The sequence below is a fragment of the Danio rerio genome, chromosome 19, assembly GCF_052040795.2.
Source record: "Danio rerio strain M-AB ecotype USA chromosome 19, GRCz13ab, whole genome shotgun sequence".
In the NCBI taxonomy this organism is placed as follows: domain Eukaryota; kingdom Metazoa; phylum Chordata; class Actinopteri; order Cypriniformes; family Danionidae; genus Danio; species Danio rerio.
Genome location: NC_141039.2, coordinates 1800694 through 1826004, shown reverse-complemented (window position 1 = coordinate 1826004; position 25311 = coordinate 1800694). Strand labels below are relative to the sequence as shown.

The 25311-nt window shown below is 36.4% G+C and overlaps 3 protein-coding genes across 8 annotated transcripts; all 3 read right to left on the bottom strand.

Annotated features, from left to right (window-relative positions):
- Positions 1-401: 401 nt before the first annotated feature.
- LOC100149991 (E3 ubiquitin-protein ligase TRIM39) lies at positions 402-12976 on the bottom strand. 3 transcript variants are annotated; one of them, XM_087295194.2, is made up of 9 exons: positions 11015-11223; positions 9042-9124; positions 8113-8660; positions 7869-7964; positions 5628-5774; positions 5424-5553; positions 3379-3414; positions 3178-3242; positions 402-3100 (listed from the first exon to the last, which is right to left on the bottom strand). In XM_087295194.2, the coding sequence occupies exons 2-9, from the start codon at positions 9100-9102 to the stop codon at positions 3068-3070; spliced, it is 1116 nt and encodes a 371-aa protein (XP_087151320.2). In that variant the 5' UTR covers positions 9103-9124; positions 11015-11223; the 3' UTR covers positions 402-3067. The 3 variants fall into 3 exon arrangements, with proteins under 3 accessions (XP_087151320.2, XP_088507580.1, XP_087151319.2); XM_088651454.1 differs by lacking the exon at positions 11015-11223 and adding an exon at positions 12832-12976 and having other exon boundaries at positions 402-3242; XM_087295193.2 differs by having other exon boundaries at positions 402-3242.
- Positions 12977-14135: 1159 nt separating this feature from the next.
- btr29 (bloodthirsty-related gene family, member 29) lies at positions 14136-24859 on the bottom strand. Of its 3 annotated transcripts, none has more exons than XM_088651416.1 (8): positions 24801-24859; positions 20311-20605; positions 18103-18614; positions 17901-17996; positions 15931-16098; positions 15727-15856; positions 15460-15495; positions 14136-15376 (listed from the first exon to the last, which is right to left on the bottom strand). In XM_088651416.1, the coding sequence occupies exons 3-8, from the start codon at positions 18610-18612 to the stop codon at positions 14829-14831; spliced, it is 1488 nt and encodes a 495-aa protein (XP_088507542.1). In that variant the 5' UTR covers positions 18613-18614; positions 20311-20605; positions 24801-24859; the 3' UTR covers positions 14136-14828.
- LOC148679756 (uncharacterized) lies at positions 22190-24859 on the bottom strand. Of its 2 annotated transcripts, XM_088651456.1 has the most exons (6): positions 23806-24859; positions 23503-23679; positions 23273-23331; positions 23142-23192; positions 22947-23015; positions 22579-22860 (listed from the first exon to the last, which is right to left on the bottom strand). In XM_088651456.1, exons 1-6 carry the CDS (start codon positions 23831-23833, stop codon positions 22696-22698), a joined length of 549 nt encoding a protein of 182 aa, XP_088507582.1. In that variant the 5' UTR covers positions 23834-24859; the 3' UTR covers positions 22579-22695. The 2 variants fall into 2 exon arrangements, with proteins under 2 accessions (XP_088507583.1, XP_088507582.1); XM_088651457.1 differs by having other exon boundaries at positions 22190-23015.
- Positions 24860-25311: the final 452 nt, after the last annotated feature.

The window sequence follows — 25311 nt, the reverse complement described above, 5'->3', positions numbered from 1 at the left end:
CTGAGTTAAAGTTACCTCTCTTTCAGAAACAGGCTTGACTTACCCTGCTTTCTCGAGTTTAACAAACCTGCCATTTTGAAACGGAAAACCCAGAGTTTCTCTCATTTCAGGGTTAAAATACTCTGAGTTTTCAGTTAACCTCCTTTCTGAAACAGGCCCCTGGTTTTTAGATATTGTTGCTTGTCTTAATGCTTGTTTATCCTTTTTACGTGGTGTCTATCTATCCGTATGCATTTGTTACTTTCTTTCCTTACATCTTTATTTGTTCTTTTGCATTTTTAATGTATTAGCTTGTATTTGCTTTTAAGCCTAGACTCATTGAAAATCAAGCTCAGTGAATCGGAGCATCAGTTTTACTTGTTGAGCCATTATGACACAAACATGAGGACCACTTTCAAAAATGTCTTTATAGAAACTGTCTTTATTTCAGCGCTTTATTTACAAGTGTTTTTGTGTATTTACTACACATGCATTCAGTTTTCGTTTCAGATGAGAACAGTGTAAAATTACCTCAATATGTCTAAAACCAGTGCTGAATTTGACACTGTGTGGCATCCACCTGTATTGATCCCAGCGCTTTCCAGAAAGCCACATAGTTACAGTAGTCATCTCAACTGTGTTATTTACACTGACTGTTTTACAAAGCTTAATTTAATAAAAGATGAAGACAGACAGGCTATGTGGCTTATCACAGTCTCAACATGGAGCTTCTCCCCTTAAAACAAAGGTCTCAAATTCAATTCCTGGAGGATCGCAGTTCTGCACAGCTTTGCTTCAACCCTATTCTAACACAGCTGATCCAAATAATCAAGGCGTTTAAAGCTGTGGTCACATTGGACTTTTCTCCCCATAGACTTCCATAAATACGCATGTGAATGCGGCAAATTGGAAACTCGTGCGACAAGTTTTCGCAGTTCGCTGCAGTGCAAATTTCAAGCTTGGTGAACTCTGACCTGCGAAATCGCATCACATGATTGCGTGAGACTAATCGAGGATTAAAACATGGGCTGTTTTTTTAAATCCAAATAAAAGCAGAGAATAGACTTGCATTCTTGTGGAGATCGGTCTTGCCAGGTCACCTCAGAAGGACAAACTCAGGAGACCATGAGAACAATCTCTATGAGTGCAACAAGTGATGTGTGTGTAAATATGCAGGGTATTAATATTAGACAATTTCTATCCAAAGTTAATGACTTAAATTATTTGCGCTCCATAGTAAATTGGGTATACGCACAGCTAGTGTTTCTTCCCATACTGATAACCTTCTGGTGAACGGTTAATGTGACTTTTTTTAATTTCACAAGGTTGTTTTTACAGCATGGATGTTGTAAAGTAGTTAAAATACAATTAGTTAAATAAACTTCCAGGTTCATTTAGTTGCTCAAGCGTAAAACGAGACGAAAAGACGTTTACTTGCACATGCCCACCAGGATCGGCAGGCTAGTGCAGAAGCTCCAATGTAATTTAATGCAGAAAATGTCATTTAATGCAGTGCTTTTTGTACAAACTGAGATCCACTTTATATTGGATATCAATCAGGCAGTGAAGATCGCTGATTATTAAAGAAACAGATCTTAAACGTGCTCATTTTGCAATGGCATACAGTTTACCAGTGAAAAAATGTTTTAAAGTCCTTCCACATACTTCCACATATACCCAATAGGTTGAGTATAATGCCAGCTATCCCAAAATGCATGTGGATGTTAAACACAGTAACATTAGTGATGGTCGACCTCCATACCACCAAGGTTGATCATTTTTGACCACTTCATATGTTTTTGTTGGAAATATCCCTTTATTTGAAATGAATTACATTAGTCATAACTTATATCTTAATGTTTATGTATTTTTGTTGCTCAGTTATCTTTAAAATAAATTAAAAAAACAAACATTTGAGGTGACATGCGTGAGTGCATTCAAGAAAAAGCCATGCTTCCGCGGCCAAATCAAAAACCAGAACACAAAACCGTTTTGTTAAATAAAAGTGAAATGTTCACAGTTTGTCATATTCTGTGTGACCAAAAATAAATAAGTATTGTAAACTAGTTTATCACGCAATGTGCTGGTATGTTGTAGTTTCACTTTGATTCATTTATTTTGACCAAAATGAGGCAAAACATTATGGACATTTTTAAAGGTGAAAGCTTCTTTCACAAGCCCTAAAGAGACCCTATTAGGGTTTTTGAAAATGAGCTTCCATGCAGTGTGTAACACAGCACTACATGAATGAAAACATCCAGCTGAGGGTTAAATCTGAAAGTGCACCATGATTAAAACGATTGATTCTTAAACGAAAGAGTCGACTTGTCGTCCGTTTGCTATTAGAGGAGCAGCAGAGACTATTATGTATTAGACTTTGACCTGGACTTTGTCTGTAACTGTTACAGTTCATATGGACCAGTTTCTTCTTCCTTCGGATCAGAACATCCAAGTGTCATTAAAAGTGTTGCCTCATTTTGTGTAGTTTGCAAAATATGTGTTTATTTGTGTGTTTTAAGTTGTGATCCCCCCGCGAGGCTTGTAATCATGTATTTATTATAGCTCAGTGCTTGCACTGTATCTCTCAGACGCCCAAAACCAAAGTATGACCTTTTATAATGCAAAATAGGGGCTCTTTAAATGTTAAGCTTCGCTACATTCTCATTTGTAAAAAAAAAACTTCATTCCCGACTCAGGCCTAATTTGGGGGTTTGAGTTCAATGACTAATCAACAGGTGTGATTATCAACGGAGCTGAATTTTTACCACATGGATTAGGGCCTGGACTAAAAAACGGATAGAGGGTGTCATGAAAAGACTCACCAGTAAAAGAATAAATATGACAGCTGGTCTCCACTTCATAAAAGCACACCAAACCTTCCTCATGATCCACAAACACACCGACCCGCTGCGGAGTCACTCTCAGAGACAGAGAGACTGGAGGATCATTGCAGGCACGATAATCATTTCCATTAATCAGAGCCACAGTCCAGCATCCAGTTCGGGGACTCACTGTAATCTCTTTATTCCTGTCAGTGGATTCTCTGGCCACTCCTAAAGTCCAGTCCGTCTTTTCCTTCACCAGCACCTCAAAATAAAATCTCCCCGAGGAGAATCCCTCCCTTCCCAAAACAAATAAATTTCTGTCAAATCTCTGTGGTTTGGATGAATGTTTCGGCAAAATGTCTCCAAATCGTACTTGTTTTCCATCATCAGAAAGTTTGAGGTCACTATGACCTTTATCAGGATCCAGAGTCACATCCACTGAGAAAACACACAACATGAAACATTACTTCAACATACTGAGATATTGTGATGATTATGTTTAAAGCTTAAATCCTGGTTTTAATCATATATTTTATACAGCAGTAATGAGAATATATGAATGTAAACACTGTACCTGCATACTGCTGCATCCACTTCAGCTCTTCAGAGGCTAATAATGACAAGAAAACATGCCTTAAAGTTTTAATCAAAAATATAACTTGTTACTTGATTTCACTTAGATCCAGCAACCTTCTCGCAATAAGGCAATAGTGCTAACTAGGGTTGTAATGGTATGAATTTTTTACAGTATGATAATCGTCTAAAACAATATCACAGTTTGACGGTTTCGCGGTATACGGTATGTTACAAATGTTACAAAATAATAGAACAGTGAAGCAAATTTGACTTTTTCCAAATAATATATTTTCAGTTACTATAAACAACACCACTTACAATGAACAAATAAAAAAATAAGAAAATAATAAATAATGTGTCAAAGTCTAAATAAAGTCCAAATAAACATGGTGCAAATCCTCAGTAAAAAAATAGATATAAATATTTACTATACTATAAATAGTTACATAACGAAACTAGATTCAATATGGAACATCCTTAGGTTTTATGTGCCAGCATGGATATGGTTGTCTGTGGATATGGATTTGGATATGGTTGTCTGCAATGCAGACAAACAGCTGCACCTTCATTTGCGTCTTTTGAAAACAGCAAGAGCAGCAGTTCGTCTTTGCTGTGTCACTGTTTTGTCATGTTTCTGTGCTGCTGTGCATGCAAGAGTACTTAGTATGAGAATTATTTCATGCAAAACTTTTTTTTTTGCGTTTTATTTAGCCACGCATAAATGTATCCTATCTCTCATTCCGTGTTGTTCAAAAAGCTCATGTTGGTCCACAAACAAAAGTGAAACCTATGCTTATTGGTTGTGATATAGCGAGTTTGAACCAATCTGGGCATGGAGGAGGGACAATGCATCAATGCATCATGTCTGGTTTGTCCGGAGACACAGTGACGAGCGTTTCTTTGTCAAATCAGCGTTGTCAAATTTTGATGACGTAACCGCACTGATTCCGGAGCTGCGAATGTTATGTGATACAGCACTGGAAAGCTGAGATTCTCTTCATTATGCCAATCTTTGAATTGTATGAATCGGATCAGCGGATCAAAAGTTATTAAACATTTAAAAGCAATACTTATTTTTAGCCGCGGGCGGCTGTCTCGGTCTTTAAGGGTTAAAACCGTTGATATGCAATTGTTCATGGTATGATAATCGTGCACGTTCAAATCGTGGTAGACCGTCATAGCGGTATATTGTTACAACCCTAGTGCTAACCACTGCCAATTCATAGCCAATCTAATAAATGTTGAAGACATACTCAATACATAAATGCAGTAAATCACACTTCAGCAGTGTTTATTTGAGAGCGCACAAGAATATCTGTGCTTGAGCAGCGTATATTTGAAGGCGTGCAAGTGGTTTTGTGCACGTACAGAGGAAATCGGTGCGATAGCAAAGAGACTTGCATGCTTGTATTCAGGGACGTGCACACATAAGGCTCAACCTGTGCCCTTTTTAGTCTTGGATAGAAAGTGCCCTTCCAAAATGATCAAAAGTGCCCCCGTGATCCAACACAACCACCTCCCCCCCACTCTTCAAATATTTCATCCTGCACGTGCCCCTTGAACAGTCTCTGCACGGGCATGCTTGTATTACATAAATGCGATCTCGACATGTAAAACTGTGCTCACAACACTTGTCAATGAAATAATAGCATAGGTCGGGGGTGGCCAACCCTGTTCCTGGAGAGCCACCTTCCTGCAGATTTCAGTTGCGACCCATATCAAACACACCTGCCTGTAATTATTACACGGTGTTCAGATCCTAATTAATTGGTTCAGGTGTGTTTGATATGGGTAGCAACTGAAATCTGCAGAAATGTGGCTCTCCAGGAACAGGGTTGGCCACCCCTGGCATAGGTAGTTGGTAGATCTGTGTAAAAGGCCCAACAGAATCTGCAGCCACAGCTGGAAAAAATCCTGGAGGAAACACTGAAGAATCATGCAATCATGTAGTGATGATGAGACACAAACACATGATCACGTTTCAGATTAATCACTCTTTACTTCATCACTAGTGTTAAAAGATGACATTTGATATTGACGCACCAGTTTGCTCGAGTTTCTCATCTATGGACTCCTTCAGTTTAATCAGAGCTCTCTTCAGAGTCTCGTGAGTCTTCCAGCTGATCTCAGACCTGCTCCTGGTGTTTCTGAAGCTGCTGAGTGAAGAGTGAATCTGCAGAGAGAGGATAGATGTGTGTTATAGTGTGATTGCGCATGATCGTGATGCTCAGAGATGTGTGGAGTGACCTGTATGAGGTGTAGATGATCTTCAGTGTGTGAGAGCTGCTCCAGCTCAGTGTTTCTGCTCTCCAGCTCAGAGATCTCCTGCTCCAGCGCTGACATCCGCTCTGAATCCTGTTCCTCCATCAACTCCAGCACTTCAGTGGAAACTCTCTGAGAAAAGAATCAGCATTACTGCTGGCTATACATCCATAGTTTACAGGGTTTTCAAACATATTAAACGTCTTCCTGGAACATTTGTGCTGAACGATTCCTCAAATCAAGTGTCTTGTTTTGAAAAGCAGTGCTTTTACTTCACAAAGGGATGAAGAAAGTGACATGGTTCGCCTCAATCATGTCCATAGCTCCCAACTAGGGTTGTAACGGTATGAATTTTTTACGGTATGATAATCGTCTAAAACAATACCACGGTTTGACGGTTTCGCGGTATACTGTATGTTACAAATGTTACAAAATAATAGAACAGTGAAGCAAGTTAGACTTTTTCCAAATAATATATTTTCAGTTACTATAAACAACACCACTTACAATGAACAAATAAAAAATAAGAAAATAATAAATAATGTGTCAAAGTCCAAATAAACATGGTGCAAATCCTCAGTAAAAAAATAGATATAAATATTTACTATACTATAAATAGTTACATAACTAAACTAGATTCAATATGGAACATCCTTAGGTTTTATGTGCCAGCATGGATATGGTTGTCTGTGGATATGGATTTGGATATGGTTGTCTGCAATGCAGACAAACAGCTGCACCTTCATTTGCGTCTTTTGAAAAAAGCAAGAGCAGCAGTTCGTCTTTGCTGTGTCACTGTTTTGTCATGTTTCTGTGCTGCTGTGCATGCAAAAGTACTTAGTATGAGAATCATTTCATGCAAAACTTTTTTTTTGCGTTTTATTTAGCCGCGCATAAATGTATGCCTATCTCTCATTCCGTGTTGTTCAAAAAGCTCATGTTGGTCCACAAACAAAAGCGAAACCTATGCTTATTGGTTGTGATATAGCGAGTTTGAACCAATCTGGGCATGGAGGAGGGACAATGCATCAATGTATCATGTCTGGTTTGTCCGGAGACACAGTGATGAGCGTTTCTTTGTCAAATCAGCGTGGTCAAATTTTGATGACGTAACCGCACTGATTCCGGAGCCTCTGAAAGTCCGCGAATGGCCTCTCGTAAATTTTGGAATGATGTTAGTGACGTGTTATTTGGGCAAAGAAATGTTAATTACAGGCTATCTTTAAAGGATGTGATTTGCACTTTTTCACACACAAAAAGAACATTCGAGTATGTTGTTAACGTCTACATTTTACAAGGTAAATATTTTATACATAAACAGAAATTTGCGAAATGTGTACCAAAATGTAATATTTTTTTATTAGAAATGGAAAATCTGAAAAAGTCTCTAATGCAAATTAAGAACAAAAAGAATGATTTAATGTTAGTTTTCATGAAAGAATTTTTTTCTAGTTCTGATACCCCGCTGAAGTCGCTGAGTGTATCCTAAGTTATTTTATATGTATAGAAGTATTTTGTAATATTTTTTTTTTATCTTATTTATTAATTTTTTATTAATTTATTTTTTCTTTTGCAACTTTTTATACATTTTTTTTTCTCCTGTTATATATTACTTCATTACTTTTGATTCTTGTAACTATAGTAATGTTTATGGATATAATATATATCTCAATTGTTGTATTTTTACTTTATGTAATGTTTCAAAATTATAATAAAAAAAAAAAAGAAAGTCCTGGAAATACAGCACTGGAAAGCTGAGATTCTCTTCTTTATGCCAATCTTTGAATTGTGTGAATCGGATCAGCGGATCAAAAGTTATTAAACATTTAAAAGCAATACTTATTTTTAGCCGCGGGCGGCTGTCTCGGTCTTTAAGTGTTAAAACCGTTGATATGCAATTGTTCATGGTATGATAATCGTGCACGTTCAAATCGTGGTAGACCGTCATACCGGTATATTGTTACAACCCTACTCCCAAGGTTGGGAATCAGTAAATCCTTTATATGAATTTGGACGTTAAGGAGAGTACACTACACACTGAGCATGGCATGAAAATATTCTAATCGTACAACATTAAAATCAGAATTTATGACAGCAGAACTGATATTATTCACATGTTAATTTTATAAAATCTTTTGTCACCACCTATTGGCATAACAATGTAATGCACAGACCAACTGTAAAAGACTGCAAATAATTGATGAATAATAAACATGTTAAACTCACTCTTCTGGCTTCTGCTGAGTGTTTGATGTCCTCAATCTCTTTGTTTATATCTTGGATCATCTTCTGCAGATCTCTCTGTGTCTTCATCAGCTGAGCCTATAGATAAAGAACAACAGACTTACCATGTGACCTCTTTTATTTTTACTCTACTCAATAAACCTATAAAATTAATAATAAAAGTTTATGATACAGTTTAGTAGTATATTATAGTTTATAATAAACTATAAAAGACTATTTTGATTACTTTCTTTTCTTTGCTCTCCATTTCTAGAGGAACAGTGTTGTGTGTTTTATGGTCTGTCACAGCACAATGGAGACACACAGACATGTGATCATCTCTGCAGAAGAGCTCCAGCGGTCTCTGGTGTGTCTGGCAGATGTAGTCCTCCAGATTACTCACAGGATGCATCAGCATGTGCTTCTTCAAAGCTGCTTCTTTTAAATGAGGCTGCAGGTGAGTTTCACAGTAAGAGCTCTGACACACCAGACATGACTTCACTGCTGTTCTGTCCTCACACAGATCACACGCCACTACAGCTCCCTCATCAGGACTCTTCTGTTTATAGCGATCTGAGATCTCTCTCAGTGTGGTGTTGATCTTCAGATCAGGTCTTTGGTTGAATGTTTCTTTACAGTATGGACAGCTGCAGGTCTCGCTGTCATTCCAGCATTTATTCAGGCAGGTTTTGCAGAAGTTGTGTCCACATGGAGTGGTGACCGGATCCGTGAACACCTCCAGACAAACAGAACACTGGAGCTCCTCACTAAGTGGACCACCAGAGGAAGACATATCTGAAAAGAGAAATAATGAACAAAAATCACTTACTGTAAACTATTTTTAAAAATGTTCAGACACAATAGCTCCCATTTAAATGATCAAAGTTATTTTATTATATTAGTATATGGTAACAGTCAGCTGGTCATTTTGTAAAGTGAACTAATTCAAGGTGAGCAATATAAGTTTACAAAAATAGAGGAGTGTTGTAAAATCTACCGTGGTGCAACGTGTATTAAATCTAGCACTAGTTTGGGTTACACAGAATCAAAATCTTTGCATTTTTATGTTATTACTGATTCTTCATTTAATTTACTAACCTATTAAAAAATCTATTATTACTTCCAAAAAAAATCATTAAGGCACAATTTGTTTTTTTTCCTGAGTAATTGGCATACCTGGAGGAAAGTCCAAACTCTTTCTCCTGATTTGTCTTCCTTTCTGTGATGATTCTGCCATTATTCTTCCCCTCCTCAAGCCTCTGCATGGACAAAAACAATATCAATTATAGGCAATCAACTCTGTAGTTGCAATAGTATAGTCTAAATTAGTGAGAGAGTAACATGAATGTTTTTAAAAATCAAAATTAAATTGAATTATTAGGGCAAATCACATGATGTGAGGGGAGCATAAACAATTACAATTTAACACATTGATGCAGTGTACTGTATGTAATATGCAGAGGTGGATTTAGTGATTTGGAGGCCCTAAGCAACTCTAGGCAAAGGGCACAGGTCCTGAAATGCACTCTTTCAACTTTTATTTAATTTCATTTATTTTGTTGTTTTTTTTATGTCACACAATCTTCTTTTCTATGTTTTATCTTAATGCATAATACATTATAAATGCTATACATTTATACAATACAATACATTTATACAATATACAAAACAAATGCTATACATTTTAAATTATTAGTTTTCTTAAAACGAATTTACTATATATATATATATATATATATATATTTTTTTTTTTTTTTAATATATTTTTTTTGATTGCTGGACTCCTCCAGTGGTGGATGTATTATTTTAATTATAATTCATTTATATTATAATTACATAACATTACATTATTATAATATTGTTATATTGTATAATAAATAATACTTGATGTAAAACTTGCACTTGTTAGACTTTCATATACAAAATATGATAGAAAACGATGTTATATTTAATTTGTAGGTATAATTCAAACTTCTAGATATTTACTGGGGATGTCCTGGGGAAATCAGATGTCCTGGGGCCCTAAGCGGTCACTTACTTAATGGTTGAATTCACCCCTGGTAATATGCTTGAGTGCTACTTTCCTGCAGCTTTAGAATTACTGAGACTCTGCAGGACCTCTTTGATAATTTAATTTAATAACTTTGTCATATGCAAGTGTGATATGTGGATTTACCTAATAATGATTTATTCGTAGTACCCAAATTTGAGAAGATGTGAACAACTGGATGTACCATAAGAATATGCCTCACTTAACTCGATTTCAGCTACGCCTACTAAACCCTACGAAATAAGACTATATTTAAGCATTTAGCAACCACTTTTATTTCACACACACACACACACACACACACACACACACACACACACACACACACACACACACACACACACACACACACACACACACACACACACACACACACACACAGGGTCGGAGTGGGACTCTTTTTCAGCCCTGGAGTTTCAAGCCTCAGACCGGCCCACCTCAGTTCACCACTGACTAAGTTATATTAAAATAAGGTCATTTCCAATTCAGTTTCTAATTACACTATCATGTCTTTTTTTGAGAAAACAGCTGCTTTAGTACTTCAAATATTCATGAACCCTTACAATATTATATGTCTTAACAATAAAAATGAAAAAAATGACACTCAGACGAGGACCGAACGCGGGTTAGCGGCGTCATAACTTTACGTTCTAACCACTGGACCACAACAGCTGTCCTTTGAATGGTGACTTATCTAGTTATATCATCATTAACCTGCAGGCTGCATCTTGCTTACGAGGCTACGAGAAAATAGATAAAAAGAGCAGAGCTGCGGCAAAATAATGAATAAGAAGACTGTGGTGAAGTAAATAAATAAATTATTTTTAAAAAGTGTGACTGCTGAGAGCGACAGATTCTGGAGCTAGGGAAACCGGCCCTCGCCGCCAAAAAACGGACCGGCCCACCGGGAATTCTCCCGGTCCTCCCGATTAGCCAATCCGGGCCTGCACACACACACACACACACACACACACACACACACACACACACACACACACACACACACACACACACACACACACACACACACACACACACACACACACACACACAAACAAAAGAACAGATCTGGGTTTCCATTGTGACTCAACGGACTCACCTTAGTTATATTGACCATGGAGGCGTCAAGTAATTCGGCGGGACATGAAACTGCATTTAACGTTCAAATGCTATGGCCGCGGCATTTCATTAATGATGGTAATTTTCTATAACCTAAAGTTTTCTGTCTGCATAAGAACGGTTTAAATGTTATGTTGTTAAATAGAATGATCACTGGCATCCATGTTGAACAGATGTTTCACTTTCTTTGAACAAGGTGTAGAGCTCCGCCCAGAACCGCCGCTCAGAGTACGCGGGCTGCGTAGGGCCTCACAAGTAGGTTGGGTTTAAGTGGTGTAGGTGGAGTAGTAGACATTAAACACATCAGGTTACCTTGAGGTTGGGTTTAGGGTTGGGTTTAGGTGTACACGTTAATAAAACACAACAGGTTACTGTGAGGTTGGGTTTAGGGTTAGGTGTAGACCAGAGATGTATAAAGTACTAGAGACCCATACTTAAGTAAAAGTACAAGTGCTTTATCAAAAATTGACTTGAGTAGAAGTAGAAGTGCTCTTTAAGCACCATACTTAAGTGGAAGTACAAAAGTATTCAACATTTTTTGTACTTAAGTATTGCAAGTAGTTTATTAAAAAAATTACTACTCAAGTACTGAAAGTAAAAGTACAAGTATTGTGTAATGTAGTTATTAAAGAAAGCAGTCAAAATACACTAATTGTTTTGTTTATTTTAAATATTTTTTTTGGAATACTTGATTCCCCACTACCCACTCTCACACATTCATACACTCTCACACACACAGTTCTCTCTCTATCTCTCTCTCTCTCTCACACACACATTTTTGTGAATTGTGGGGACAATACATAGGTTGCAATTGTTTTTACACTCTCTTACACACACACACACACACACACACACACACACACAGACGCACACACAGGTACAATCACACTGTTGTTTTCTCTTACTCACACATTATTCACTCTCACTCTCACACACACAAAGACACACTCACACTTTGGGAGTTTTGAAGTTTGATTGGTTAATACCACAATAAACAGGAGTTCTGTCTTCTGGAAGCACTCGTGAAACTAAACTAAACAAGCAAACTAAATCCTGCTTCACTAATTCACTTGATTTTGATTTTATTGTAAAAAAACAGGAAAATGTGTATATTACTGTGTTAAATGAAAATCTGAAATATTTTATGGCTTATGGCTATGATTTAGTAATAATTTTTATTTATTTTTATTATGTTTTTAATGAAATTGGTCTTACAGTTCATATTTTCTGTAGTATATTTATTAATTCTGGTACTTTTACCATAAACCAACATCTCAACCATTTGGTAGAGGCTGATAATTTAGGAATAATGTGATGTGTTGAATAAAAATGCACTGATTGTGTTAACTAGCGACATTAGGAGTTAAGAAATGCAATCAAAAAAAATTCTATTGCTTTTGTCTTGGTGTGACAGTTAAAGGGTTTTTTTGTAATAAAATTTTGTCCTTTAATACAGCAGTCAGATATACAAACTGTGCCCTTAATTTGACCTGCTCACTCTTTCTGGATGTATCAAACTAAACTCATGCACAGAAGACAGCGCGAGCATTTACAGCTAATAAACTCATGTCAATATTATCCCGCCTGCTTTTTGAGCGCTGACAGGCGAGTCTTACACGGCTATGATTGGTTATTGTCCTCAACAGAAAGGGCTTTAGAAATATAAGCGCTGTTCACCCATGGCGGGAAGAATACGCGATTATCACAGGTAATAGACACAGTGGAGAAAACTTGCGCATGAGGCACGCTTATGTCTGGATCCACAGCTTTAACAGCTAAGAAGAGAGGAAAAATTACCTTACAAACTGGCCAGCGGGTCAAATGTCCAAAGTGAGAGAGCGAGTGATAGGCAGAGGTGAAGTTTTACAACATTTCTCTCTAATAGTAAACTAGCGGCTGGTATGCTGTGCCGCCTCGCCCTCACGCCTCCGTCCTTCGCCATAGTATTGCGACATCGCGCATAGGAGATAAATGACGTCATCACGTAATAACCGGGTATGACCTATTACTGAACTGATATCAATCATTTTGACACCACTAGTAACGAGTAACGATGCAGCACATAAAAAATCTATCGGAGTAAAAGTATCAAACTCATGGAAAATATGTACTTAAGTAAAAGTGAAAGTAGGAGAAAGAAATAATACTCCAGTAAAGTACAGATACTGCCTTTTAGTACTTAAGTACAGTAGTGAAGTAGTTCTACTTCGTTACTATACATCTCTGGTGTAGACATTCTTAAAACACAATATTGAACTCTAAATACGACTAAAGAAAAGAAAATAAATAAAAACTCACAGACCACATGGAGCTCGAAGGCCCACCCACTTGGAGCTTAAGTCCCACCCACTTGGAGCCAAGTAAACCCGTCTGCAGCCCGCATTAATCATATGTAGTACAGTACATAGATTATGTAAATTTAGATATGTATGCCTATATATTATATAGTGAACTGGATTACAGAATTATTCCAAACATCCAAAATTAAAGGAATGAACAAAGGAACAAAAAAGAAAAATATAGAAATAAGACTACATACCTAAAAAAAAAAAAAAAAAAAAAAAAAAAAAAAATATATATATATATATATATATATATATATATATATATATATATATATATATATATATATATATATATATATATATACAGTTAAAATCAGAATTATTCGCCCCCTGTTATTTTGTTCTCCAATTTCTGTTTCTCAACACATTTCTAATCATAATAGTGTTAATAACTCATCTCTAATAACTGATTTACTTTATCTCTGCCATGATGACAGTAAATAATATTAGACTAGATATTCTTTAAGACACTTCTATACAGCTTAAAGTGACATTTAAAGGCTTAACTAGGTTAATTAGGGGTTAATTAGGTTGACTAGGCAGGTTAGGGTAATTAGGCAAGTTATTGTATAATGATGGTTTGTTCTGTAGACTATTGAAAAAAAAATGTAGCTTAAAGAGGATGATCATTTTGTTCTTAAAATGGTGTTTAAAAAATTAAATTTTATTCTGTTCAACACAAATAAGGTATTTTAAAGAAAGCTGGTAAGCGCTGATTCTGTCAGATTTAAGATAGCACAGGCAAGATAATGCATATACAGTTAAAAAGTGTTTATTATATCCAGCAAAACAGAGCATAGCAGACAAGGGGAGAAACTAGCGAAACAACTGAAGCACACATTCATCAATCAACAATAACTGAAACAAGGGAATTAGATACACTATAAGTATCGGGGTAGGCGGAGAACGTCACTGGAACAATCAACAAGGACAAAATGGGGACAAACTAAATATGCATGTAGCATGAGTAAACATATGGAAGAAAACGCATGCACAAATGGCAACCCAAAACCCTTACAAATATGACACATTATTTTTGTTTTATGCATTGTTATTTTAAATTGAGAAGAAATGTCATCAGTAGTTGAATAAAATCAAGAATAATTCAAATAAAAAAGATAAAATATTAATTATTTTACTAAAACAAAAAAACTATATTGTCATTTAGAGCTTATCTGGAGAAAAATGACAATGTTTTTTTATTTGAAATGTTTAAAGAAATGTAACCAGACCATTATAGAATAAAACAAAGGAACTTTTTGGTTAATCTGTGAATATTCAAGTGTATTAATAATTATTATTTAATTAAACCCTAATCGCCCAACACAACCATCTTTATTAAGATGTTGCAATTACTGTAAACAGAGCAGACATTATTCAGATTCAGTGAAAATTACCCAATAAATGCCTGAAACAAATACCTGAACATTCAAAAAAAGAGGCTTATTTTCAGTGATTGTAACTGAGATGAGTGATGATCAGTGGGGTTGAGTTTTTACCTTCACAATTAAACCCTGGACTAAAACATGGATGGAGTTTTGCATTGAAACACTGATCAGTGTAAGAGTAGATATGAGAGCTGGACTCCACATCATTAAAGCAGACCAAACCTTCCTCATAATCCACAAACACACCGACCCGCTGCGGAGTCACTCTCAGAGACAGAAGGACTGGAGGATCAGCACGAGCGCTCAGTTCATTCCCATTAATCAGAGCCACAGTCCAGCTTCCAGTTTCAGGACTCACTCTGATGTCTCCTTTTCTGTCAACCGATTCTCTGGCCACCCCTAAAGTCCAGTCCGTCTTTCCCTTCACCAGCACCTCAAAATAAAACCTCCCCGAGGAGAATCCCTCCCTTCCCAGAACAGATAGATATCTATTGAATCTCTCTAGTTTGTTGGGTAGTTTCTGCCAAATGCCTCCACAGCTCACTTGCTTTCCATCATCAGACAGGAGGAGTTCAGGATGAGCTGTATGAGGATCCAGAGTCACGTCCACTGGGAAAACACATCGATTTTTAAGTCAGTGTTTAATCAGTAGTAATGAGACTATATGAATGTTAACTAGAGACACGCTGTACCTGCATACTGCTGCATCCACTTCAGATCTGCAGAGACTAATAATGACAAGAAAACATCAGGAAATGTGTGGATATATAGCTTATTTTTATTAAACAGCGCACAATTAATTCAGTTTCCACTGTCTGAAGTTGTGAGTGGTACCAAAATCAACCATGAACTAACCATACCATGTTTTTTGGGACCCTAAGCATTCTCAGCACAATAGCACAGTTAGCAAAACTTGGCTGAGGACTTTTGATATTGAACTTTAGTTGATATTGACGCACCAGTTTGCTCGAGTTTCTCATCTATGGACTCCTTCAGTTTAATCAGAGCTCTCTTCAGAGTCTCGTGAGTCTTCCAGCTGATCTCAGACCTGCTCCTGGTGTTTCTGAAGCTGCTGAGTGAAGAGTGAATCTGCAGAGAGAGGATAGATGTGTGTTATAGTGTGATTGTGCATGATGGTGATGCTCAGAGATGTGTGGAGTGACCTGTATGAGGTGTAGATGATCTTCAGTGTGTGAGAGCTGCTCCAGCTCAGTGTTTCTGCTCTCCAGCTCAGAGATCTCCTGCTCCAGCGCTGACATCCGCTCTGAATCCTGTTCCTCTGCTGCTCTCTGCTGATCCTCCATCAGTTTCAGCAGGTCAGTGTAAACTCTCTGAGATGAGAATCAGTGTTACTATAACTCATCCAGCACTGTTTTAGAGAGCTTTGCACTTAATGAATCCACAAATCATGTGTCTTACTGATTGAAATATTGTTTTTTACTGTGATTGTTAAATAATTATAGCTGATATTTAATATTTAGACTAACCGTGCTGTAGAAACTGCAATAATTCACTTTCATACAGCAATTCCTGTAATTTAACAATCATCACAGCACTCCCTACTGAAAAAATCAGCTTAAACCAGCCTAGGCTGGTTGGCTGGTTTTAACTGGTCGACCAGGCTGGTTTAAAAGGGGTTTTAGCCATTTCCAGGCTGGTTTCCAGCCATTTCCAGCCTGGTTTAGCTGGTCAGGCTGGGAGATGACCAGCTAAATCCAGCTTGACCAGCCAAGCCAGGCTGGGAGCCCAGCCAAAACCAGCTATGTCCAGCTTAAACCAGGCTGGTCAAGCTGGTTTTAGCTGGATTTAGCTGGTCATTTTCCAGCCTGACCAGCTAAGACCAGGCTGGAAATGTCTGGAAACCAGCCTGGAAGTGGCCAAAACCCCTCTAAAACCAGCCTGGTCGACCAGCTAAAACCAGCCAACCAGCCTAGGCTGGTTTAAGCGGGATTTTTCAGCAGGGAACTAACATAACAAACATATGGAGAATCGTTCCAGAATTAATCAATGGGTCATTTAAAGGGATTGTTCACCTAAATTAAAATTATGTGATCATTTATTCATCCTTTACTCTTTTAAAAAGAACATTTTTAGAAAACACGATGAAAACCTGTAACTATTGACTTCCATAGCATTTGTTTTTCCTACCATGTAAGTCAATGGTTACAGGTTTTCAGCATTCTTCAAAATATCTTCTTTTGTGTTCAACTGAAGAAAGACACTCATAAAGATCTGAAAATACTTAAGTATTTTATTTTTTAGAGTATTATTTTTAGAGTAAATAATGAGTAAAAAATAATTTTTTGGTTGAATAATCCTTTAAGCCAGTGGTGTCCAAACTTAGTCCTGGAGAGTTTAGCTCCAACCCTAATTAACACACTTGAACCAGCTAATCAAGCTCTTACAGGTATACTAGAAACTTATAGGCAGGTGTGTTGAAGCAAGTTGGAGCTGAACTCAGCAGGACACGCATTTGGACACCCCTGCTTTAAACTTTATTAGCGACTCGCCACCTACTGGTAATACAATGTAATGCACAGGTCAACTCTACAATACACTGTAAAAAATATCCATAAATCAGTAGTTTTCCATATTTGTTCCCCATTTATTCATGCTTTTGAATTGCATTGTGAAACCTTGACCTTTTCCTAAATTTTCCTTTTAAAAAAGAGACTTTTATAGACATTTGTAATAGTTTGAAGTGATATACTGTTTGTACTGGTGTTGTAAATTACAGTGCAAAATGCTGTATTGTAATAAGCTGCCTGTGCTTTCTCAATTGTTGTTTTTACTGACTCATTTTATAGGTCTATATATTATTTCTTATGTCATATATTGATTCACAGTGGCTCAGTGGTTAGCACTGTGGCCTCACAGTAAGAAAGTCTCTGGTTCGAGTCCCGGCTGGGTCAGTTAGCATTTCTGTGTGGAGTTTGCATGTTCTCTCCAAGTTGGTGCGGGGTTCCTCAGTGTGCTCCGGTTTCCCTCACAGAAACACATGGAATTGATGAACTGAATTGGCCGTAGTGTATAGGTGTGTGAATGAGTGTGTATGGGTGTTTCCCAGTACAGGGTTGCAGCTGGGAGAGCATCAGAGCGGCAACCAAATGAAAAACAAACATGTTAAACTCACTCTTCTGGCTTGTGCTGATTGTTCGATATCCTGAATCTCCTTAAATCTGTCTTGGATCCTCTTCTGCAGATCTCTCTGTGTCTCCATCAGCTGAGCCTATAGACAGAGAACAGCAGACTTGTTATGCGAGCTCTTTTATTTCACACTGTCATGGACAACTGATTCCACTTTATATGAACTATTTAAAAGCAGATTTGATTACCTTCATCTTTTGATTCTCATCCTCCAGGAGAACAGTGTTGTGGGTTTTATGGTCTGTCACAGCACAATGGAGACACACAGACATGTGATCATCTCTGCAGAAGAGCTCCAGCGGTCTCTGGTGTGTCTGGCAGATGTAGTCCTCCAGATTACTCACAGGATGCATCAGCTTGTGTTTCTTTAATCCCGTCACCTTTAAATGAGGCTGCAGGTGAGTTTCACAGTAAGAGCTCTGACACACCAGACATGACTTCACTGCTGTTCTGTCCTCACACAGATCACACGCAACTACAGCTCCCTCATCAGGACTCTTCAGTTTATAGCGATCTGAGATCTCTCTCAGTGCGGTGTTGATCTTCAGATCAGGGATTTGTTTGAGTGTTTCTTTAGTGTATTGACAGATCTGGCTGTTTTTGGAAAGGTTGTGTCCACATGGAGCGCTGACCGGATCAGTGAACACATCCAGACACACTGAGAGCTCCACTGAGAGCGGACTACCGGAGGAAGACATATCTGTTAAGAGAAATCAAAACATGCATAAATGGAGTGACATGGTGGTTAGCACTGTGCCCTCACAGCAAGAAGGTCGCTGGTTCGAATCAGTTGGCATTTCTGTGTGGAGTTTGCATGTTCTCCCCGTGTTGGTGTGGGTTTCCTCCGGGTGCTCTGGATTCCACCACATTCCAAACACATGCGCTATAGAAAGAATTCAGTGTGAATGAGTGTTTATGGGTGTTTCCCAGTACTGGGTTGCAGCTGGAAGGGCATCCGCTGTGTAAAACGTATGTTGGAATAGTTGGTGGTTCATTCCGCTGTGGCAACCCCTGACGAATAAAGGGAGTAAGCCGAAGGAAAATGATTTAAATAAATGAACGCATGCATAAATACATTAGTGCTGCACAATATATTGTTTTAGCATTGTGTGATCATTCGCAATAGACACATCACAGGATTTGCAACGTTGAATCTGGATTATAGTTTATTATTTGCATGTGTTTTCGAGGTTACTGTGGTTTCATGAGGATTTTTATCAGACATTATACAGTTTTTAACTTTAATAAAATGTTATTTTATTGAATTATTATTACAGCATAGACTCTTCAGTGTTATTTTACATTTAATTATTTAATTACTGCATACCTGAATGCTGTTAGATTCCTCGGAGGACTATAAAACACTGTTTATTTCATTTGTATTTTTGCTTTAATGCATTTAGCTGTGCTTGTAAACTGTTTATTGCATTTTATACAGATGCATCACCCTACAGAATCACCCAATATATTTAAAATTATTAATTATTTCCTGACACTATTCCACATATTTCAGATGTTTAAGTCATCTGGTGAAATTGTATTGATATTGCAAAATATTACATTTTCTTTCGGCAGAAATAAATAAATAAATTAAACGATGCACACACCATAAAAATAAACAAATAAATAAATAAACAACAGAAGAATTTCAAGAAAAACAGGGGAAATGTTTAAAGGAAAAGATTTACTATAAACTGGACGTTGTTTGACAGAAAACTGCTTCGATTAAATAAGTTCTGTAAGATTAATTAAACAGATTAAAATGCAACATTTTCTAATACTTTCATATTGTTAACAAATAAGTTATGATTAATAATAATTATATTATTATTACTATTATTATTAGGCTATTACATTTAAATGTTCAATCAATCATTCATTTTCCTTCGGCTTAGTCCTTTTATTCATCAGGGCTCACCACAGTGGAATGAACCATCAACTTATCCAGCATATGCTTTACACAGCGGACGCCCTTCCAGCCGCAACAAAGTACTGGGAAACACCCATACACACATTTACTCACACACACATACACTATGGCCAATTTAGTTAATCAATCCCCCCATAGCGCATGTGTTTGGACTGTGGAAAATGCAAACTCCACAAAGAAATGCCAACTGACACAATCCGGACTCGAACCAGCAACCTTTTTCCTGTGAGGCCACAATGCTAACCACTGAGCCACCGCGTTGACCCCAATATTGCATTATATATATATATATATATATATATATATATATATATATATATATATATATATATATATATATACACACACACACATACATACATAAACACACACATAAAAACATATATTTACGCATACATGCACACATTAATACATACACACATGAATGAATAAATCACATTCTGTTACATATTGTACTGTCACTTACCTGTCAGTATCAGGTGTGTGTTTAAACGGCTATTTTTATACAGATCGATCGTTTTAGACGTGTTTTGTCCTGCTCATCATGTTAGTTTCACTTCCTCTGAACTGATGTCAGTAAAGGTTATTTTCGTGAACTAAAACTGAAACTAAAACTACGTCAAGAACATCACATTCAGCAAAAATTAAAATTCACTGTGTATAAAATTTGAAAGTGTTAATGAAAAAAAAACTAACCGAACAAAATAACAATTTGCCCCAAATAAATAAATGAATGAAAATAAGCACATGTAGCGGAAGATCTGGGGCCTGTTTCAGAAAGGAGGTTAACTGAAAACTCAGAGTATTTTAACCCTGAAATGAGAGAAACTCTGGGTTTTCCGTTTCAAAATGGCAGGTTTGTTAAACTCGAGAAATCAGGGTAAGTCAAGCCTGTTTCTGAAAGAAAGGTAACTTTAACTCAGAGTCAGTTACTGTGGTAACTTACTCTGTGAATCTAACCTGGTCCGGAGCAGGTTTTATTCTCTAAACTCTGAGTTTCTGTCGGTCTCCTCCCCTTTTTTAAAGACGAAGCGGTATTTTTTGCCTTAGCTTTAGTCGTTCATTACCTTCATTTCAGTCACACAAAGAACAATGGCCTGTCCTTTTTTGGAAGATCCCGTAGATGAGGAGGCTGTATTAATTCGAAGAGAATTACATTTACGTCGAGCAAGGGTTTTGAGACCCAGAGTGGATTTTTTGTCTTTTCCACATACATTTTTGTTTGAGCGGTACCGTTTTTCGTTGCAATCAATTACATATATCCATAATCTAATCCGTCCTTACATCACTAACGTCACCCATCGTGGCCGTGCTCTTACATCCGAGCAGATACTATGTGCAGCTTTACGTTTCTTTGCTAATGGAAGCTTTCTGTACAATATCGGGGATGCGGAGCATATTAGTAAGGCTACTGTATGCAGAGCTGTACGGAAAGTGTGCCTTGCTCTGAAACGCTTTCTGCACATTTTTGTAGTGTTTCCTGGCCACAAACCCCTGGGAGTCATCAAGGAGGAATTTTACAGAATTGCTGGTTTGTAGCATTCAAGCTGGTTGAAATGTATTTAATATGAAATATATATATATATATATATATATATATATATATATATATATATATATATATATATATATATATATATATATATATATATATATATATATGTATATATATATTAAATATATGGATATATATATATATATATATATATATATATATATATATATATATATATATATATATTATTTATATATATATATATATATATATATATATATATATTTATATATATATATATATATATATATATATATATATATATTTATATATATATATATATATTTATTTATTTTATATATATATATATATATATATATATATATATATATATATTTATTTATTAGAATTAGTTAATAACATTTTGCTGTGACCTCTGAAAGTATTGTAATATTTAAAATTACCTTTAGGATTCCCCAATGTGGTTGGATGCATTGACGGCTCACATATACCTATCATTGCACCAACTGAAAATGAGTCAGACTATGTTAACAGGAAGTCAATCCACAGTATTAATGTGCAGGTACGTTGAGTTATGCAGTTTAAATTGTTTAAACAACACATAGCAATACTATATCTCATATCTTATTCTTTCCACTGTGAAGATTATATGTGATGCTGCACATATTATCACTAATGTTGAAGCCAAGTGGCCTGGCTCTGTTCATGACTCACGGATATATCGTGAGTGTACCCTAAGCAACAGACTGCAAAGTGGTAAGTTAATGTATGAACTACACACTTGGGCATTTTAATGCAGCACTAAACCAATGTGTCTTTTTTTTTTTTTACAGGGGAGATTGATGGCTTTCTGCTGGGGGATAGGGGTTACCCATGCCAGCCTACACTGCTAACCCCTTACCCAGAACCTGAGCAAGGGCCACAGCAGCGCTTCAATGTGGCACACTGCAAAACTAGAGGCAGGGTGGAAATGACTATAGGCCTGTTGAAAGCACGTTTCCAGTGCCTACGTCACCTCAGGGTCACCCCTGAGAGGGCCTGCGACATTATTGTGGCATGTGTAGTTCTCCATAATATTGCCATTTTTAGAGGGGAACCACATCCTGCCCTACACATACAAGCTCCAGAGGAAGACCCCATCCACCCTGCAGATTTCCAGGATGGAAGGGTGGTCCGAGACCTTATATGTCACAATTCATTCTCTGATTAAATCAGCCACCACAAAAATAAAAAATAAAGAAATAAATCAACAAGTCACAACAATTTATTTAGTCTTCTTTATTTCCTACAAATTAAAAAGCAACTGTTAAATTTCTGTATTCTTTTCAAACTTTTTCATAATCCACTAAAAAACAATATACACCTTACCTGTAGCTTGTGTTTCAGGATCTCGATTTCCAAATCGCTCTTTAGGATCTGCCGATCCAAGTATATAATTTCTTTATTCGTTTTTTCAATTTGTTTTAGCAGATGCAGCCTATATAACTGCTTTACTGGTAACTGAAAACACAGTAGTTTAGGGTTACGTTATGTTGTACATGACTTCCATTGAATTAAGCTCTGGCATTTACTGTACATCACTGAACTGTGTTCATGTGTGCAGAAGAAGTAGATGGACCCTCCTCCTCCACCTCCTCTTCCTGTTGTTCCTCACTCTGGAAGGTGGTGATGGGGAAGACAAGAATATGTTTATACTTAGAGATACTTACATAGCTTACTGAACACAAAAATGTAAGGAGTTGATTGTACAGATTGTTTGATGCCTACAGACATAAAATTACCTCTATAGGCCTCTCTGTATGAGCAGAAATGGTGTCATCATCCACTTCATCCTGAGCAAATGAGCATTTGGTTGAGCACACTTTATACTATTACTTAGCCTACTCAATACACAAGAAATTAGGATACTTACAACTGCCTGGGGATTTGTTAAGAAAGTAGGCTCCAAAAGGCAGATATTGCCATCACAATCTATTGAGACCAATGCAAAAATGAAAGTAAATTAATTAATTTATATATATATATATATATATATATATATATATATATATATATATATATATATATATATATATATATATATATATATATATATATATATATATATTTATATCTGTGTGTGTGTGTGTGTAGCCCTCTTACATTGTATGTAGGCACTTGTGTCCTGGGGAGTAACAGGCTCTGAAGAACACCCTGTTGGTATTCCCTCAGCCACTGGCCTTCCAGTGTTCTGACTCAGGGCCATCTCCTCAGCATTAGTAAGGGGTTGTGGTGCAGGGCCTCCTCCTGTCTTGCGAGCCTCTGCCTTCTTTCTGTTGGCTGAAGAGACGTCCAATAAAAAATAAAAATAAAAAAAGCACTGCATAAATACCATTACACATTTATTGGCATTTACATGATAAATTTCATTTTTTTAAAAAAAATTATGACATTATCAAACCTTACCTGATTGAATTATGTTTTTATATTTCATTTTCAGCTGCTGCCATGTTCTTTTAATGCCTGCAGGATTGCACCTACATGAAAATTACAATTAGATTTAATACCATAGTTTTAATTTTTACCTTTCATATTATAGCAAAAATAAAAATACAAAAATTATAATATATAATTAGCTTAAATAAACTGACCTTTGACAGGGACATGTGCTGTAACTACATTAATGAGATTATTACTTGTTCTAAAAACTATTTTTTAATACTGCTTACATTCTAAATGTCATATCAACCTTTATCTCTCGATTCATAAAAAAAGACAGACACACACTTTTAAATGTCAATTTTAAAAAGTTTATCTTAAACTGGTCAACGCATGTAAAAGTCGGAACATTAAATAAAAAAATTGTACTGAACAGTGAGTTAAAGTTATAGGCTTATGCATTTTTGTTTTGTAAAAAATTGTTGTAGAAACTATGCAGTAGCCTATTTAATGTAATGTAATGCAATAACACCTGCTTCAAATAAATAGCTGCAAAATTACCTTCGTTTTCAAATAAAACTTCAATGTACTTAAAATGCTAAAATAATCAAATACTTTAAATATTTTAAATGTAAACTTACGCATTAACTTGAGCAGCTATGTTTTCCCACGCTAACTGTCTCTGTTTCGCCGATGCAGTGGTGTTGCTTTTTTTTTTAAATATATGCTCATATTTGCCATAGGCTTGCATGAGCACATCAAGTTCCACTGGAGAAAAAAATGCTGATCTCTTTTTTTCAGATTTTTCCATGGTGACTCGTAATATCTGCGCTCCATAGATAATGCCTTTTTATAGTCACAGTGTGCGCGCTTAACTCTGAGTTGGTCTACTCAAAGTTGATTGACCCAACTCAGATCAGCTGTTCTGAAACCGAAAACTCTGAGTTTTTAATCTCTCGGTAAATCAACTCAGAGTTCAAGTTTAAACTCCGAGTTGTTTAAACCTCCTTACAGAAACAGGCCCCTGGGAAATACCACAGAGTGATGGAGCTTATTTGACTGTCTGAAAACACACTGCCGCCAATCAGCAGTAAGGGGTGTGTCTAGAGGAGATTTCAAAAAGAGGCGAGGTTATAATGTTGGGTTATTATGGGTTATTAAAAATAGTAGGGCTTAAGCAACTTTAACTAACATTGAGCAAGCATTAAACTTTGCTTTGGTTTACGCCAAAATGATATGCTAGGTCTGAGAAATTAACTAAAACTTAAACTAAATATTTAAAAACTACATAAAAATGCTCATAGATTAAAAACCTAATTAAAAGTTACAAAATCATCACTACAACAAGATAAAAACTAAATAATTAAAAAGAATTTCAGAGCTTGTGTTGGTCATTTTCGCTTTAGTTTGTGTTTGAGGGCATTTGCGATAAGTATAAATCCTAACATAAGATCGGAAACGTTTTCTGGTGGTTATTTTAGCTTGGAAAAATAAAACCTAAACTTTGTTTGTTTTAGAGACTTTTAGCACGAA